Source organism: Nerophis lumbriciformis, linkage group LG25 (assembly GCF_033978685.3).
Source record: "Nerophis lumbriciformis linkage group LG25, RoL_Nlum_v2.1, whole genome shotgun sequence".
Lineage (NCBI taxonomy): Eukaryota > Metazoa > Chordata > Actinopteri > Syngnathiformes > Syngnathidae > Nerophis > Nerophis lumbriciformis.
In genome coordinates, this window is record NC_084572.2 from 3343800 (window position 1) to 3362417 (window position 18618).

At 39.3% G+C, this 18618-nt stretch overlaps 1 protein-coding gene across 3 annotated transcripts in view; it reads right to left on the minus strand.

The window, feature by feature from the left end:
* The window catches only part of upf2 (UPF2 regulator of nonsense mediated mRNA decay), a 75495-nt gene that overhangs the window by 33424 nt on the left and 23453 nt on the right, over positions 1-18618 (minus strand). For all 3 annotated transcript variants that reach the window (XM_061983587.2, XM_061983586.2, XM_061983585.2), the window contains exons 8-11: positions 14838-14923; positions 6702-6810; positions 6506-6619; positions 1482-1598 (exon numbers count right to left, since the gene is read on the minus strand). In XM_061983587.2, coding sequence (XP_061839571.1) covers positions 1482-1598; positions 6506-6619; positions 6702-6810; positions 14838-14923 — 426 coding nt within the window. The remainder of the gene's footprint in view (positions 1-1481; positions 1599-6505; positions 6620-6701; positions 6811-14837; positions 14924-18618) is intronic.

Below are 18618 nucleotides of genomic sequence, written 5' to 3' on the forward strand. Positions count from 1 at the left end.
GCAAATGTACTTATTTGTACAAAAGTGTTAACATTGAAAAAACATGACATATACGTGAACATAACAAAAAAGTTGTACTTTTTATATGTCAGGGCCCTATGCTGCATTGCATTTGCAAAAGACCAAATTAGCCAAGAGTCTGTCAGTCATTTGTGCACGATGGGGGCGTAGTATGATGCCACCATGGCTGAAAACTCGCTCCACTGGAGCACTGGAGGCAGGCACTGCCAAGACTCTCATGGCCACTCGGAACAGTGAAGGAAGAGTCTTCATGTTCAATGCCCAGAACAAAAGGGGGGAGAGAGTTGTTTTGGGTTGGTGCACTACTTGTAAGTGTATCTTGTGTTTTTTATGTTGATTTAATTAAAAAAAGAAAATAAAAAAATATATATTTCTTGTGCGGCCCGATACCAATCGATCCACGGACCAGTACCGGGCCGCGGCCCGGTGGTTGGGGACCACTGAGGTAAACAACCAACAGTATGTCAGAAAGCTAGCTAAAACGGTACACATATTCATAATATAGTATACATTTTAACTGACCTTTATTTTACTATTTTTGTCTTTTTTTAGATGGCTAAAATACGCGGTGCTGCTGACCGCCGTCTAACGTTACGTGTGATATATTGACTAACGTAACCCTGCTTAAAAAAAATCACTGAACAAAAAGTATGAATAAGGTAGTGAACTGCAACAGATTCCCGTGTTTGCAATAACGTTATAACGTTAGCAGTGAGTTTACAGCCTCACTGATTTAACTACACAGCAAATAAAAGTCACGTTACTTAGCCAATAAACGTTATCTTACATTCAAAACTTACCGTTCTTTGTGCAACTTCAAATGCCGGACGAAGTTGGAAGTTGTTGCCTCTCCATCAGTAATTTTCGAACCGCATGTGTTGCATACTGCAAACCGTTTTGTGTTGACCACCTCGTAATTTTTATACCCAAACGAAATTATTTTAGGTATCATTTTTTGTTCACTGGCGTGTGGTTTGGACATGTCTTCTTCGTTGGTTGTCCTGCAATTTGATTGGATGAATGCTGTGTGATGAAAACAAAGTAGATCTAATTTGATTGGCTGTTGTACTGAGAGCACACCAGCTGACACACGCAACGCTGATAGACAAGTACACAATGAAAAATACGGAGCGCTCCCGAATAACTTTTTCATCTTTGGGTTTTGGGGAAAGTAGCAAGTCATGTCAAGCCATGTCAATTCAAAAGGCTCAAGTCCAAGTGAAGTCACAAGTCATTGATGTTAAAGTCTAAGTCGAGTTGCAAGTCTTTTTACATTTTGTCAAGTCGAGTCTAAAGTCATCAAATTCATGACTCGAGTCTGACTCGAGTCCAAGTCATGTGACTCGAGTCCACACCTCTGGCACATATAGTTCGGAGAAGATGAGATGCTAGAAATACCAGCCTCATGTGAAAATACAACTTGGGGGGGGGGGGGGAAGGCAGAGCCAGGTGGTACTGACCAGCAGGACGCTGGTGCGAAGATGAGAGTCGGGGGACCTGAAGAGGAAGCGGCCGCACGTCTCCAGCAGGGTGCAGGCCATCTCCACATGGTGATGGGTGAAATCTGACAGCAGCATCTGAGACACAATCAAAACATTACCACATGTATGACAATTATTAACCAAGTAGGGCTTTTAACGTTAATTGGATAATAACCAGTAACGAAAATGTCCTTTAATGGAACTATTTTGTTTATTAATGCACACCAAGACTGCATCATTAATCGAGGTAATTAGGGGTGTATTTTGGTTTCAAAGTTTTCACAGTAATACAGTGACTCATGACAATAGCAAACAAACACTCGGCGTGTAGTTTTATCTGGCGCTGCATTGGCCGGGTCTGAAAATAATATCGCAGAATCCTCTGCGCAGTGCGGGGCTGACAAGTTGGGGGCGTGGAACGCCGTAACCAGGGAGTGAAGTGTGTTTATAGAAGATAAGAGGAATTGTTTTTGTTTTTTTACATTTCCTGAAAAAATCATCAAAATGTATCCATAACTAATACAGTTGTGTTGCAAACAAACACACAAAAAACCCTGACGAAAAATTACAAACTCTTTGGCGGAGGTAAAAAAAAAGTCGGAGTTCTACTTTCATCTTGAGTGTTTCCAAGGCAACAAAGCCAGCCGGTCACGTCGCACCACGCGGAGGAAAATCACCAAAAAAAAAAACCTTTACACCATGAGAAATCGCAAAAGCTACTTGATATATCCTCAATTCATCCATCCATTTCTACCGCTTGTCTCCCTCGATGTTGCGAGCGTTTTATATATTTTTATGACTATTTACATTGTAGATTGTCACTGAAGGCATCAAAACTATGAATGACCACATGTGGAGTTACAGTGGGGCAAAAAAGTATTTAGTCAGCCACGATTGTGCAAGTTCTCCCACTTAAAATGATGACAGAGGTCTGTAATTTTCATCATAGGTACACTTCAACTGTGAGAGACAGAATGTGAAAAAAAAATCCAGGAATTCACATTGTAGGAATTTTAAAGAAATTATTTGTAAATTATGGTGGAAAATAAGTATTTGGTCACTTCAAACCAGGAAGATCTCTGGCTCTCACAGACCTGTAACTTCTTCTTTAAGAAACTCTTCTGTCCTCCACTCGTTACCTGTATTAATGGCACCTGTTTGAACTCGTTATCTGTATAAAAGACACCTGTCCACAGCCTCAAACAGTCAGACTCCAAACTCCACTATGGCCAAGACCAAAGAGCTGTCGAAGGACACCAGGAAAAGAATTGTAGACCTGCACCAGACTGTGAAGAGTGAATCTACAATAGGCAAGCAGCTTGGGGTGAAAAAATCAACTGTGGGAGCAATTATCAGAAAATGGAAGACATACAAGACCACTGATAATCTCCCTCGATCTGGGGCTCCACGCAAGATCTCATCCCGTGGGGTCAAAATGATCATGAGAACGGTGAGCAAAAATCCCAGAACTACATGGGGGGACCTGGTGAATGACCTGCAGAGAGCTGGGACCAAAGTAACAAAGGTTACCATCAGTAACACACTACACCGACAGGGAATCAAATCCTGCAGTGCCAGACGTGTCCCCCTGCTTAAGCCAGTGCATGTCCAGGCCCGTCTGAAGTTTGCCAGAGAGCACATGGATGATACAGCAGAGGATTGGGAGAATGTCATGTGGTCAGATGAAACCAAAATAGAACTTTTTGGTATAAACTCAACTCGTCGTGTTTGGAGGAAGAAGAATACTGAGTTGCATCCCAAGAACACCATACCTACTGTGAAGCATGGGGGTGGAAACATCCTGCTTTGGGGCTGTTTTTCTGCTAAGGGGACAGGCCGACTGATCCGTGTTAAGGAAAGAATGAACGGGGCCATGTATCGTGAGATTTTCAGCCAAAACCTCCTTCCATCAGAGAGAGCTTTGAAGATGAAACGTGGCTGGGTCTTCCAGCATGACAATGATCCCAAACACACCGCCCGGGCAACGAAGGAGTGGCTCCGTAAGAAGCATTTGAAAGTCCTGGAGTGGCCTAGCCAGTCTCCAGACCTCAACCCCATAGAAAGTCTGTGGAGGGAGTTGAAAGTCCGTGTTGCCCTGCAACAGCCCCAAAACATCACTGCTCTGGAGAAGACCTGCATGGAGAAATGGGCCAAAATACCAGCTACTGTGTGTGCAAACCTGGTAAAGACCTATAGTAATCGTTTGACCTCTGTTATTGCCAACAAAGGTTATATTACAAATAATTGAGTAGAATTTTTGTTATTGACCAAATACTTATTTTCCACCATAATTTACAAATAATTTAAAAATCCTACAATGTGAATTCCTGGATTTTTTTTTCACATTCTGTCTCTCACAGTTGAAGTGTACCTATGATGAAAATTACAGACCTCTGTCATCATTTTAAGTGGGAGAACTTGCACAATTGGTGGCTGACTAAATACTTTTTTGCCCCACTGTATGTACTTAAGTACCAATATGTATTATTTTCTACTGTTTGTCCCTTTCGGGGTCGCGGGGGGTGCTGGAGCCTCTCACGGCTGCACATGGGCGGAAGGCGGTGTACACCCTGGACAACTCAGGACCTTCGTATTGTGAGGCACATGCACTAACCCTTCAAAATAGCCACCCTTTGCTCTGATTACTGCTTTGCACACTCTTGGCATTCTCTCGATGAGCTTCAAGTTCACCTGTGAAGTGAAATCCATTTCAAGGTGTCTACCTCGTGAAGCTCATCGAGAGAATGCCAAGAGTGTGCAAAGCCGTAATCAGAGCAATTTTGAAGAAACTAGAATATAAAACATGTTTTCAGTTATGTCACCTTTTTTTGTTAAGTACATAACTCCACATGTGTTCATTCATAGTTTTGATGCCTTCAGTGACAATCATTGTAGATTAAATAGTCATGAAAATAAAGAAAACACATTGAATGAGAAGGTGTGTCCAAACTTTTGGCCTGTACTGTACTTTCACAAGCAACTACTAACTGGGTTGCAACAGCTTTAATTTAGTGATTCTTTTTTTAGAAGACAAAGGGCATGTTTTGACTGAGGAGGTTACACACTCAGCTGAGCTGAAGACGGTGCTGGCGCACTGCAGTTAATTTTTTTCAATCGTCATTATAATAGGGTTGTTTTTAAAGTGAGCTTGTGTCACAAGCATGTGTGAGACAGTTTGTATGAGAGCTAGTGTGTGTGTGAAAGTGTTTCTGTGTGTGTCCGTAAAAGAGCTTTGTGTCCTTTACGTCAAAAGAACAATGTTTAATAAATAAACATTTGCATAAAGCAGATAAATTGTCCAGTCCCATGTTGATAGTGCAAACCCCGTTTCCATATGAGTTGGGAAATTGTGTTAGATGTAAATATAAACGGAATACAATGATTTGCAAATCCTTTTCCACCCATATTCAATTGAATGCACTACAAAGACAATATATTTGATGTTCAAACTCATTAAATTTATTTTTTTTCTTCAAATAATAATTAACTTAGAATTTCATGGCTACAACACATGCCAAAGTAGTTGGGAAAGGGCATGTTCACCACTGTGTTACATGGCCTTTCTTTTAACAACACTCAGTAAACGTTTGGGAACTGAAGAGACACATTTTTTAAGCTTCTCGGGTGGAATTCTTTCCCATTCTTGCTTGATGTACAGCTTAAGTTGTTCAACAGTCCGGGGGTCTCCGTTGTGCTATTTTAGGCTTCATAATGCGCCACACATTTTCAATGGGAGACAGGTCTGGACTACAGGCAGGCCAGTCTAGTACCCGCACTCTTTTACTATGAAGCCACGTTGATGTAACACGTGGCTTGGCATTATCTTGCTGAAATAAGCAGCGGTGTCCATGGTAACGTTGCTTGGATGGCAACATATGTTGCTCCAAAACCTGTATGTACCTTTCAGCATTAATGGCGCCTTCACAGATGTGTAAGTTACCCATGTCTTGGGCACTAATACACCCCCATACCATCACAGATGCTGGCTTTTCAACTTTGCGCCTATAACAATCCGGATGGTTCTTTTCCTCTTTGGTCCGGAGGACACGACGTCCACAGTTTCCAAAAACAATTTGAAATGTGGACTCGTCAGACCACAGAACACTTTTCCACTTTGTATCAGTCCATCTTAGATGAGCTCAGGCCCAGCGAAGCCGACGGCGTTTCTGGGTGTTGTTGATAAACGGTTTTCGCCTTGCATAGGAGAGTTTTAACTTGCACTTACAGATGTAGCAACCAACTGTAGTTACTGACAGTGGGTTTCTGAAGTGTTCCTGAGCCCAGGTGGAGATATCCTTTACACACTGATGTCGCTTGTTGATGCAGTACAGCCTGAGGGATCGAAGGTCACAGGCTTAGCTGCTTACGTGTAGTGATTTCTCCAGATTCTCTGAACCCTTTGATGATATTCCGGACCGTAGATGGTGAAATCCCTAAATTCCTTGCAATAGCTGGTTGAGAAAGGTTTTTCTTAAACTGTTCAACAATTTGCCCACGCATTTGTTGACAAAGTGGTGACCCTCGCCCAATCCTTGTTTGTGAATGACTGAGCATTTCATGTAATCTACTTTTATACCCAATCATGGCACCCACCTGTTCCCATCCTGTGGGATGTTCCAAATAAGTGTTTGATGAGCATTCCTCAACTTTATCAGTAATTTTGCCACCTTTCCCAACTTCTTTGTCACGTGTTGCTGGCATCGAATTCTAAAGTTAATGATTATTTGCAAAAAAAAAAATGTTTATCAGTTTGAACATCAAATATGTTGTCTTTGTAGCATATTCAACTGAATATGGGTTGGAAATGATTTGCAAATCATTGTATTCTGTTTATATTTACATCTAACACAATTTCCCAACTCATATGGAAACGGGGTTTGTAATTCAAACTTGAAAATGATCTGTTAAAGGTACAGTTATCAAATATAAAAAAATCCCTTCTCTGGTTAATAGCGATTAAATATTTTAATCATTTGACAGCCCAAGAAACAAGTCTAACACACCTTGAGACAATGAAGTGTGTCCGTCTTCAAGAACATCTTGAACTTGGCCAGCTCTCCAATAAACCTGACCGTTTTATTTTTTGTCTCAATGTTGATCTGGTCCTTCTTGCGAATCTATTGCAGAAACAAACAACTAATATTATGAAGGAAATTACATTTTTTTAAAGCTGATTTCATTTGCTCAACCTGGACCTACGTGAAACCGGAAGTCTCCCTTCAGCATGGAGCACAGGTCTTCGGCCACGTCAGACATGCAGGGATGAAGAGTGGCCACCAGGCGGGAGTAAAAAGGCAGAAGATCCAACCTAGCAGAAGACAAAAGTCACTATTTTGAGGATCGTCACAAAGCAGTGATCCCAAATACTTTGATTTATTTGAGCGGCGCCATGAATAGGTTTGAAGCTACCAGTTAAGATTTCTCCATGTTTATGCAAACACTCTTATTTTGAAACCTTCTAATTTGAAACTTTCACTTGTGCTTCTGTTTCTTCCCTCAGGCCTCAGTCACTAATATGAACCCTGCAAAGAAACAAATCATCACCCTGGATGAGCAGCAAAAATCAAATGAGCTAAATGACTTTTATTTGAGATTCGACCGTCAAAACTTCTCTCAGGAGTGTGACAGTGTTTTGCAGTCCCTGCCAGACACTGATGACACCTGCTGCCTGGAAGTCGACCCGACCAGCATCCGCCGTCTCTTTAGTAGAGTACGTACGGGCAAGGCCGCAGGCCCTGACGGCCTCCCAGCCTTTTTGCTCAAAAGCTGTGCAGAGGAACTAACTACAGCATGGTGTCCAATATTCCAACAGTCACTTAACACTCACACTGTTCCAGCTCTGTGGAAGAAGTCAATTATAACTCCAGTGCCTAAAAAGCCCGGTGTCACAGTAAACAACGACTTTCGTCCCGTAGCTCTCACATCGATTGCTATGAAATGTTTTGAAAAATTTGTTGTGTCACTGCTCATGAAGGATGTCAAGCCAAATTTAGATGTGTACCAGTTTGCGTACAAGCAGGAATGCAGTACTGATGATGCAATCCTTTGCACCTTGCATTTTATCTCCAAGCACCTTGAAAACACAAAAGCTTATGCTAGAATTTTATTTGTTGATTTCAGCTCAGCTTTTAATACAGTGCAAATTCACATACTCTTAGAGAAGCTCAAAGACATGGGTGTAAACTCCACCTTGATCAAATGGTTCCACTCTTTTTTAACAAACAGAACACAGCAAGTGAAGGTCAACAGAACACTGTCAGACACCAAACACTGCAACACAGGCGTCCCACAGGGTTGCGTCGTATCACCAACACTATTTACATTGTACACCAATGATTGTAGGACTGTGCACCCTAACAATTATATGGTGAAATTTGCGGACGATACCGTGCTCCTAAGCCTTCTACACAAGGATACGGACCCCTCTGTGTACCAAGACGAGATAGACCTATTTATTAGGTGGTGTGACACTAACCATCTTATTTTAAATGTGACCAAGACACAGGAAATGGTTTTGGATCCGAGGAAAGTGACTGACCATGAGCCAGTGGTCATCAAAAATCAGGAAATCACCCAGGTATCCTCATATAAATATTTAGGGGTTCATATTGATAATCTTCTCTGCTGGAAGACACATATTGACAAACTGTGCAATAGACTGCAACAGAGGCTATATTTTTTGCGAAGATTAAGATTGTACGGCGTAAGCAGCCATATCATGATGATTTTCTACCGTGCCATTGTAGAGAGCATCATTAGATACGGGATCACCTCATGGTTTGGCAACCTAACCGTTAAGCTAAAAAGCAAACCGGCCGGCATGCATAAAACGGCAATGAAAATCGTAGGGAGGAAAGAATATGAGCCTATACAGAGCATCTATGAGCAGGCAGTTAGGAAAAAAGCTAAGAAAATTATTTCCAACTCACAACACCCACTCTTTCCTGAATATGGAACCCTGCCATCAGGGAGAAGACTCCGGGTCCCACTATGCAAATCTAACCGCCTTAAATTATCATTTGTTCCAGCCTCCATTAAGCTGACCAACAATGTGCAATAGAATTTTAATACATAGGTTAGCACTTTTTTAGCACATAGCACTTTAGCACATAGCACTTTAGAACTAAGCACTTTAGCACACAGCACTTTATCCATGAGCTCTAGTGCAATGCACATTGGTACTTTATCTTTATCTCCATACTGTAGATTTTATGCCTACATCAAAGTGCCACCTATGTCTATCAAGCTCCATGTTCTGATGTTTAAATGTTAGTTGTATGGTTGTGGTTGTGTCTGTGCTTGTGTTTTTGTTCTGTTGTTTTTGGGTATGTTAAGAAAGCAATGATGCACTGTGCCCAAGACAAATTTCCCCGCGGGGACAATAAAGTTGAACCTTGACCTTGAACGCATCATAATTATCCCCTCAATTCCCCCCAAAATGGGTTAACTCGCTGGAATAAAAAGACAATATAACATATATCCATAAACGTGGATGCATATGCAAAAGTGCAATATAGATATCTGTACAGTAATCTATTTATTTATATACGCATCTTATTGCTTTTTTATCCTGCACTACCATGAGCTAATGCAACGAAATTTCGTTCTTATCGTACTGTAAAGTTCAAATTTGAATGACAATAAAAAGGAAGTCTACGTCTAAGTTTATAATACAATCGGCGCCTGCTTTTAGTGCAGAAGTTTTCTAACACTCTAGGACAGAGGTGTCAAAGTCCTTTTCACTGAGAGCTACATCACAGTTATGTTTGGCCCCAGAGGGCCGCATCTAACAGTGAATACTACTATTACCCAATTTTTTTATGTATTTTATTAGTAGATTTTTTTTTTTAACTAAAATGTAAAAAAAAAAATATGGTAAGTTGCAATAATTTCACCTCAAAATGTAGTGTACATTACTGTAAATGAGAAAACAGCACTGCTGTTTTTATGGTAAAAAAAAAAAGGCAGCTAAGTTGTCAGAATTTTACTGTAAAATTTACATTAGTTTTTTTTACTGTAAATAAAAAAAAACTGCAATTTTACAGTAAAATTTTGGCACCTGAGCTGCCAGTTTGTTTTTTTTACCGCAAATTTAACAACTGTAGATTTTTCGGTGTATTACTGTAAATGCCAAAATGGCACCACAGTTTATTACAGTAAAAAAAGGACAGTTTTTTCATGAAGATAAAAATGCTGTAAAAATCACAGTAAATGTTACAATTTTACCATGAAATCTATTGCTATTTTTACATTTCACATTACATATTTTACATTGCACAATTTGATGGATAACTTGCTTTGAAATCATTATTATTAGTATTTATTTATATTAAAAAAAAAATGGTTTGAATCCTTGATAATATATTTTTTGCATAATTAGACAAGATTTAAGTTAACATAATTTGCGATTACATGGAGTACATATGTTTTTTTTGTCCCAAAATAGAAAAAAATAATACATTTAGTAAGAAAAGTTACAGTACTGTATTGATACATATCATTTCCAGGCTTTCAAAGGCCAAATAAAATGATGGGGCGGGCCACATCTGGCCCCCGTGCCTTGAGTTTGAAACCTGTGCTTTACAGCATTTTTATCTTCATGAAAAAACTGTCCTTTTTTTACTGTAATAAACTGTGGTGCCATTTTGGCATTTACAGTAATACACCGAAAAATCTACAGTTGTTAAATTTGCGGTAAAAAACAAACAAAAAAAACAAAAAAAAGGCAGCTAAGTTGTCAGAATTTTACTGTAAAATTTACATTAGTTTTTTTTACTGTAAATAAAAAAAAACTGCAATTTTACAGTAAAATTTTGGCACCTGAGCTGCCAGTTTGTTTTTTTTACCGCAAATTTAACAACTGTAGATTTTTCGGTGTATTACTGTAAATGCCAAAACGGCACCACAGTTTATTACAGTAAAAAAAGGACAGTTTTTTCATGAAGATAAAAATGCTGTAAAAATCACAGTAAATGTTACAATTTTACCATGAAATCTATTGCTATTTTTACATTTCACATTACATATTTTACATTGCACAATTTGATGGATAACTTGCTTTGAAATCATTATTATTAGTATTTATTTATATTAAAAAAAAAAAGGTTTGAATCCTTGATAATATATTTTTGCATAATTAGACAATATTTAAGTTAACATAATTTGCGATTACATGGAGTACATCTTTTTTTTTTGTCCCAAAATAGAAAAAAATAATACATTTAGTAAGAAAAGTTACAGTACTGTAGTGATACATATTATTTCCAGGCTTTCAAAGGCCAAATAAAATGATGGGGCGGGCCACATCTGGCCCCCGTGCCTTGAGTTTGAAACCTGTGCTTTACAGCATTTTTATCTTCATGAAAAAACTGTCCTTTTTTTACTGTAATAAACTGTGGTGCCATTTTGGCATTTACAGTAATACACCGAAAAATCTACAGTTGTTAAATTTGCGGTAAAAAAAAAAAAAAAAAAAAAAAAAAAAAGGCAGCTAAGTTGTCAGAATTTTACTGTAAAATTTACATTAGTTTTTTTTACTGTAAATTAAAAAAAACTGCAATTTTACAGTAAAATTTTGGCACCTGAGCTGCCAGTTTGTTTTTTGTTTTTTTTTACCACAAATTTAACAACTGTAGATTTTTCGGTGTGTTACTATAAATGCCAAAATGGCACCACAGTTTATTACAGTAAAAAAAGGACAGTTTTTTCATGAAGATAAAAATGCTGTAAAAATCACAGTAAATGTTACAATTTTACCATGAAATCTATTGCTATTTTTACATTTTACATTACATATTTTACATTGCACAATTTGATGGATAACTTGCTTTGAAATCATTATTATTAGTATTTATTTATATTAAAAAAAATGGTTTGAATGCTTGATAATATATTTTTGCATAATTAGACAAGATTTAAGTTAACATAATTTGCGATTACATGGAGTACATATATTTTTTTTGTCCCAAAATAGAAAAAAATACTACCTACATTTAGTAAGAAAAGTTACAGTACTGTATTGATACATATTATTTCCAGGCTTTCAAAGGCCAAATAAAATGATGTGGCGGGCAACTATGCTTTAGGAAATATAATTGTAGCACTAATGGCTTCTCCTCAGTATGAGGGATGTTTTATTTATGTTCTGATCTGGGTTCATTTGGTAAACAGCAAAGATACTAGATAGACTTGATTAATCTTCCAAAACGCACACACGCACTCACGTACACACACATACACGCGCACAAATAGACTTTTAAAAATAGCTCAAAAACAATCAAAGAAAGTCAGTGCATGACAGGTAAATGACATGACAAACAGGTAATTAATTAGTGGTGGCAAGGTAGTGGCCACAGATGTGGTAGGAGCTGGGGCGGTGTCAAAATGACACCTTGTCAAAATGACACCTTGTCAAAATGACACCTTGTCAAAATTTGCATACCGGTAATTGGCTATGATTCATGCATTTTTTTGTAAAGGCAAAAAAAAAAAAATGTTATACAATCATTTAAAGACAAACCTGTGTTGTTAGTGTCAACATATATTTTTCTTATTACCGTACATGATTTTGTTTTGCTGTATTTATGAATTGTTGCTGCTTATTTTATTACTACAATGTAACACTGGCAGCACTTTGTACACCTCTGGTTTATTGACATATTATTCTGCCTTCCCTGATCGTTGGAATAAACAATACTTTAAATTAAAGCTGAAAAATTTCAAACCTGTTTATTATTAGTCTCTACAATAAAGTTACTGAAAAACTAAGCACACAAAGGAAAGTATATTATTAACATTTATTTATTTATATTATTAACATACACATGAAGTGTACATACAGTTTGGACACACCTTCTCATTCAATGTGCTTTCTTTATTTTCATGACTATTTACATTGTAGATTGTCACTGAAGGCGTCAAAACTATGAATGAACACATGTGGAGTTATGTATTCAACAAGAAAAGGTGAAATAACTGAAAACATGTTTTATATTCTAGTTTCTTTAAACAGCTGTTGCTATGTAATCAGGGAATATCCAAATAAAAGAGAAGGCATGGACCTTTTTCGTCAGAGCGTGGTGGAAGACTGTGCAAAGAGTACAGCCCAGACGTTTCTCCTCAATGAGCTAAATTGAATTCAGTCTCTGTTTAATTCCTCGCTTCTTGTCTGTTTAATAGATGTCATCAGTGTTTGAACCTGACAGTATGCAAAGTAGTAATCAGAGCAAAGGGTGGCTATTTTGAAGAAAGTAGAATATAAAACATGTTTTCAGTTATTTCATCTTTTTTTTGTTAAGTACCGTATTTTCCGCACTATTAGCCGCACCTAAAAACCACAAATTTACTCAAAAGCTGACAGTGCGGCTTTTAACCCGGTGCACTTTATATATGGATTAATATTAAAATTCATTTTCATAAAGTTTCAGTCTCGCAACTACGGTAAACAGCCGCCATCTTTTTTCCCCGTAGAAGAGGAAGTGCTTCTTCTTCTACGCAAGCAACCGCCAAGGTAAGCACCCGCCCCCATAGAACAGGAAGCGCTTCTTCTTCTACTGTAAGCAACCACCCGCCCGCGTAGAAGAAGAAAAAGTGCGCGGATATTACCGTACGTTTCATTTCCTTTGTGTGTTTACATCTGTAAAGACCACAAAATGGCTCCTACTAAGCGACAGGGATCCATCTCCATAGAGCAGGTCAGCAGCAGGAAGCATGAAGTGCTCTAAAACTTGCTGGTAGACGGCTGCGTTGACCCTGGATCTCAGGAAACAGAGTGGACCGACACCAGCAGATGACATGGCACCCCAAACCATCACTGATGGTGGAAACTTTACACTAGACTTCAGGCAACGTGGATCCTGTGCCTCTCCTGTTTTCCTCCAGACTCTGGGACCTCGATTTCCAAAGGAAATGCAAAATTTGCATGGTTGGGTGATGGTTTGGGGTGCCATGTCATCTGCTGGTGTCGGTCCACTCTGTTTCCTGAGATCCAGGGTCAACGCAGCCGTCTACCAGCAAGTTTTAGAGCACTTCATGCTTCCTGCTGCTGACCTGCTCTATGGAGATGGAGATTTCAAGTTCCAACAGGACTTGGCGCCTGCACACAGCGCAAAATCTACCCGTGCCTGGTTTACGGACCATGGTATTTCTGTTCGAAATTGACCCGCCAACTCCCCTGACCTTAGCCCCATAGAAAATCTGTGGGGTATTGTGAAAAGGAAGATGCAGAATGCCAGACCCAAAAACGCAGAAGAGTTGAAGGCCACTATCAGAGCAACCTGGGCTCTCATAACACCTGAGCAGTGCCAGAAACTCATCGACTCCATGCCACGCCGCATTAACGCAGTAATTGAGGCAAAAGGAGCTCCAACCAAGTATTGAGTATTGTACATGCTCATATTTTTCATTTTCATACTTTTCAGTTGGCCAACATTTCTAAAAATCCCTTTTTTGTATTAGCCTTAAGTAATATTCTAATTTTGTGACACACGGAATTTTGGATTTTCATTTGTTGCCACTTCAAATCATCAAAATTAAATGAAATAAACATTTGAATGCATCAGTCTGTGTGCAATGAATAAATATAATGTACAAGTTACACCTTTTGAATGCAATTACTGAAATAAATCAAGTTTTTCAAAATATTCTAATTTACTGGCTTTTACCTGTATGATAGCTAGCCCGCGAATGCGGATTGAAGACTACACTTTAAGTATTATTTGCTAAGTATTAATCGCTCTGTAATTTGCTTCCATATTTTATGCAAATACTCACTTCATATGCATATAAGATGTAGGTGTTGTGTTTATTCTATTTAAAGACAGACTAATAAGATATTGTACTTGTTTATTTCGCTAAAGACCTGCTAAGTGGCCTTGTGGTTAGAGTGTCCGCCCTAAAATCGTGAGTTCAAACCCCGGCCGAGTCATACCAAAGACTATAAAAATGGGAGCCATTACCTCCCTGCTTGGCACTCAGCATCAAGGGTTGGAATTGGGGGTTAAATCACCAAAATGATGCCCGAGCGCAGCCACCGCTGCTGCTCACTGCTCCCTTCACCTCCCAGTGGGTGGAACAAGAGGATGGGTCAAATGCAGAGGATAATTTCACCACACCTAGTACTTTAACTTTAACTAAAAATGTTTGCCTCAGTTGTTATGCATCCATGGCCAATTATGCAAATTAGACAATGACCAGGAAACCCAGCACCACAAATAGAGTGCAGTTCTGTGGGAAACACTGCAGCATATGAACGTGAATGTGTTTCTACCCCTTTCAAGTCCTAGCAGTGGAATCATTGGAAAAAGCACAACACACTCGTCAACTTGGAGAAATTACCTCTGCCTGGGCACAGTGAAGAGTGCTCGCACCAGCTTCCTCCTGTTGGATTTGGTGTTCATGTTCATGCAGAAGTCCATGGCGGCCTGCAGGAGTTGACAAAGTGCTCAACAATAGAATTTCTTCTCTGCGTGTCACAGGGTGCATCTGTGTCGAAACGTATGCTCTACTTTTCATAGGATTTGGAACTTAATAATCGAAAGAACACTCTTTGATGATTTGGAAACTAAATGTTTGGTAGAAATGTCATCAATGGTCAGGTTTGTGCGGGTGTTCAATATTCTTTAACTGTTTCAGTGACAATGTGCAAAGTAGGGGTGTAAGGTATACCGGTACTAATAAAGTACCGTGAAACTAATGATTGAAATCGGTACTATACTGCCTTTGAAAAGTACCGGTACCGTTGTTTTATCTGCGGCGGTGACTATAGAGCCGAGGCGCATGATGTTGAGTGTGTCAAAATGCACACACAAAGTGCATACAAGCAATAACATCTTGGAGAGGAAGAATGGCAAAAAACGACAATTCTACTGGTTAATAAAGAGGGTGCGTGAAGCGCAATATGGAGGTATTTGGGTTTCAAAACTAACGATAAAAGGTGACGCTTTAAACAAGGATGCGCCGCGCTTCAAGTGTTGCTTTAAAACATGCCTCGCGAAATATGGCGATTAGTATTACCACCTTTGCTTCAAACTTAGGTAAACATTTCCATAATAAGCATTCAGATCTGCACAAGGAGTTTAAATAGTCACAGGTAACAATCTGCTTTATTTTTAGTTTTGCAGGACACAACTGGACCTGTTCATTCTTCTACTGCACAGTGCAGTGCTACCTCTCTCTCTTTTTACTCGCCCACTCACTCACTGACGTCACTCAGCCAACACGTTGCCATTCTCTTAAAGACGCATACACTACTCTCATAAATGAACCAGCTCCTCTGTTGTGCACATGTAGATATTAGATGTGCACACAGCTGCCAAATATTAGCGCAGTCAAGACCCATCTAACGTCAACTAATGCAAGTGAAATGACTGAATTTTGTAACAAAATGCTACAATTTGTGTTTTATCTTTAACAAATGTGTGTTTTACCTATTACATGGCTTATCTGTGTACATTTATCCATAGTTTTGTTTTTAGTACTTACTAATAATTGTATTGTTTTGTATCTTAAAGCACAGACCAGGAGTGGCAACCATAAATCATTAAGCATTTAATATAATGTCAATAAAGCTTTTTATTAGATTTTTAACCTAATCTTTGATTATGGCAAACTATATGTAATATAGAAATTTGCAAATTGTTCTTTGAGTGCAACAAGAAAAGCCCAATGTGTTTAATGCCCTTTAATTTATTTTAACCTTCTAAAATTGTTCTTTGAGTGCAATAGGAAACATGTTTATTGCATTGTAAGATTTTCTGTTAAAATAAAGCCAATGTGTACTTTTTTTGTAGTTCCCTTTACTTTGAAAAGTATCGATATACATTTTGTTACCGGTACCAAATTATTGGTATCGGGACAACCCTAGTGCAAAGTAACATCTGCAGGGTTTTTTGTGCATAATAAAAAGTCGTATTGAGATATGAATATTTCATAGTTCTTGAGCCGGCTGTTGAAATGTCTTGCAGGTTTTTCTTGCATATTTTGGGGGTTTGATAGGGTGCATATATGCTTTTCTCACACCTGGGACACCATCGATTGTCAGCAGCACAAGGGCAAAGAACAGATATGGCTGTATTTTTTTAGACAGGTTACACCAGGAAGCAACGAACGACTCTGATGAAAGCTGATGTGACAGCCGAACCTGTCAGCAGGTAGGAGTTAGCGCTTTCTACTAATTATTAAAGAGGATGAACGCAACTGATCTAAAGTATCATTGACGCGTCTTTATTACAGACCTCCATGATCTCTACTCCACCCACAAACCCCCCCATCATCACTGATTGACTAGGAGTTCTTTGCTAACTAACTCAGTCACACCACAACTGCAAAATAATCCACCAAATAAAGTTGTGTGTGCCAGCACTTTGATAAAGAAAGTGAAAACACTTTCAAATTTAAGAAAGAACTCATAGCAAAGTACGAAGGTGGCGTCTGCCTGCCCCCCCCCCCTCCCTCCTCGCTGTCTTCGCCAAACAAGAGTTTTTATTCAAGTAAAAGTAATGTTAAACATTAATTTATAGGGGTGTGACGGTACGTGTATTCGTATTGAACCATTTCGGTACGGGGGTTTCGGTTCGGTTCGGAGGTGTACCGAACGAGTTCCCACACGAACATATTAAGTAGCGTAACGCACGTTGTGTAAACAATGCACACCGAGGCACAACACACGGCATGATAGCAGCTAACGGGCTAGGATAGACTGACCATACGTCCTCTTTTCACCAGACATGTCCTCTTTTGCGGGGCTGTCCGGGCGGAGTTTCTTAAATGCCTCAAATGTCCGGCATTTTGAGTTAGGGTTGCGTGTATTTTCAATGTACGTTCAGGGTTAAGAAGGGGTTAAAAACAAAACAAATTGTGGGTGTGTGCGCGCAGCAGCATTGGTGAGGGAGGGGCAGAGACAGAGAGAGCGAGAGAGTTATAATAAACGCGCATGCGTCGCCAGGCTCTGCTTTTTATCCATAGATTTATCAAATTAAATGTTTTATTATCTATAGCAGGGGTGTCAAAAGTGTGCCTCGGAGGCCATTTGCGGCCCACAGCTAATGTTTTAAAGGCCCACGGCACATTCTAAAAATACTATTAAAATAAACAAAAACATAACAAAAGTGGAATAAAAAAGCTTAAAGGTTAAATGTAATTTAGAAAAAGTTGCAATGTTGACTAATAAAACAAAGCTGTTTTTTTTTCTTTCAAACTGTCATTGCTCAAAACATAATATTGAATCAAAATCAATGTTATTATGAATTATTGACCTATCCAAGGTTTCGATTACCGCACTATAAGGCGCACCTAAAAACCACACATTTTCTCAAAAGCTGACAGTGCGCCTTATAACCCGGTGCGCTTTATATATGGATTAATATTAAGATTCATTTTCATAAAGTTTCGGTCTCGCAACTACGGTAAACAGCCGCCATCTTTTTTCCCCGTAGAAGAGGAAGTGCTTCTTCTTCTACGCAAGCAACCGCCAAGGTAAGCACCCGCCCCCATAGAACAGGAAGCGCTTCTTCTTCTACTGTAAGCAACCACCCGCCCGCGTAGAAGAAGAAAAAGCGCGCGGATATTACCGTACGTTTCATTTCCTTTGTGTGTTTACATCTGTAAAGACCACAAAATGGCTCCTACTAAGCGTCAGGGTTCCACTGACTTTTGATATTCCTGTGAACCGCACTGTGGATACAACGGGAGCACGTACGGTGAATATTCGCACCACAGAGAATGAGAAGTCATCCTTCACTGTGGTTCTAGCTTGCCATGCTAATGGCCAGAAACTTCCACCCATGGTGATATTCAAAAGGAAGACCTTGCCAAAAGAGACCTTTCCAGCCGGCGTCATCATAAAAGCTAACTTGAAGGGATGGATAAAGAAAAGATGAGCGAGTGGTTAAGGTAAGTTTACGCGAAGAGGCCGGGTGGCTTTTTTCACGCAGCTCCGTCCATGTTGATATACGACTCCGTGCGCGCCCACATCACGCTGGTTTTTAATATATTATTAAAGTTTGACTGACCTATCTGACTGTTTTTTTGACATTCCTTTAGCGCAGTTAGATGCGGCTTATAACACGGGGCGGCTTATAGGTGGACAAAGTTTTGAAATATGCCGTTCATTGAAGGC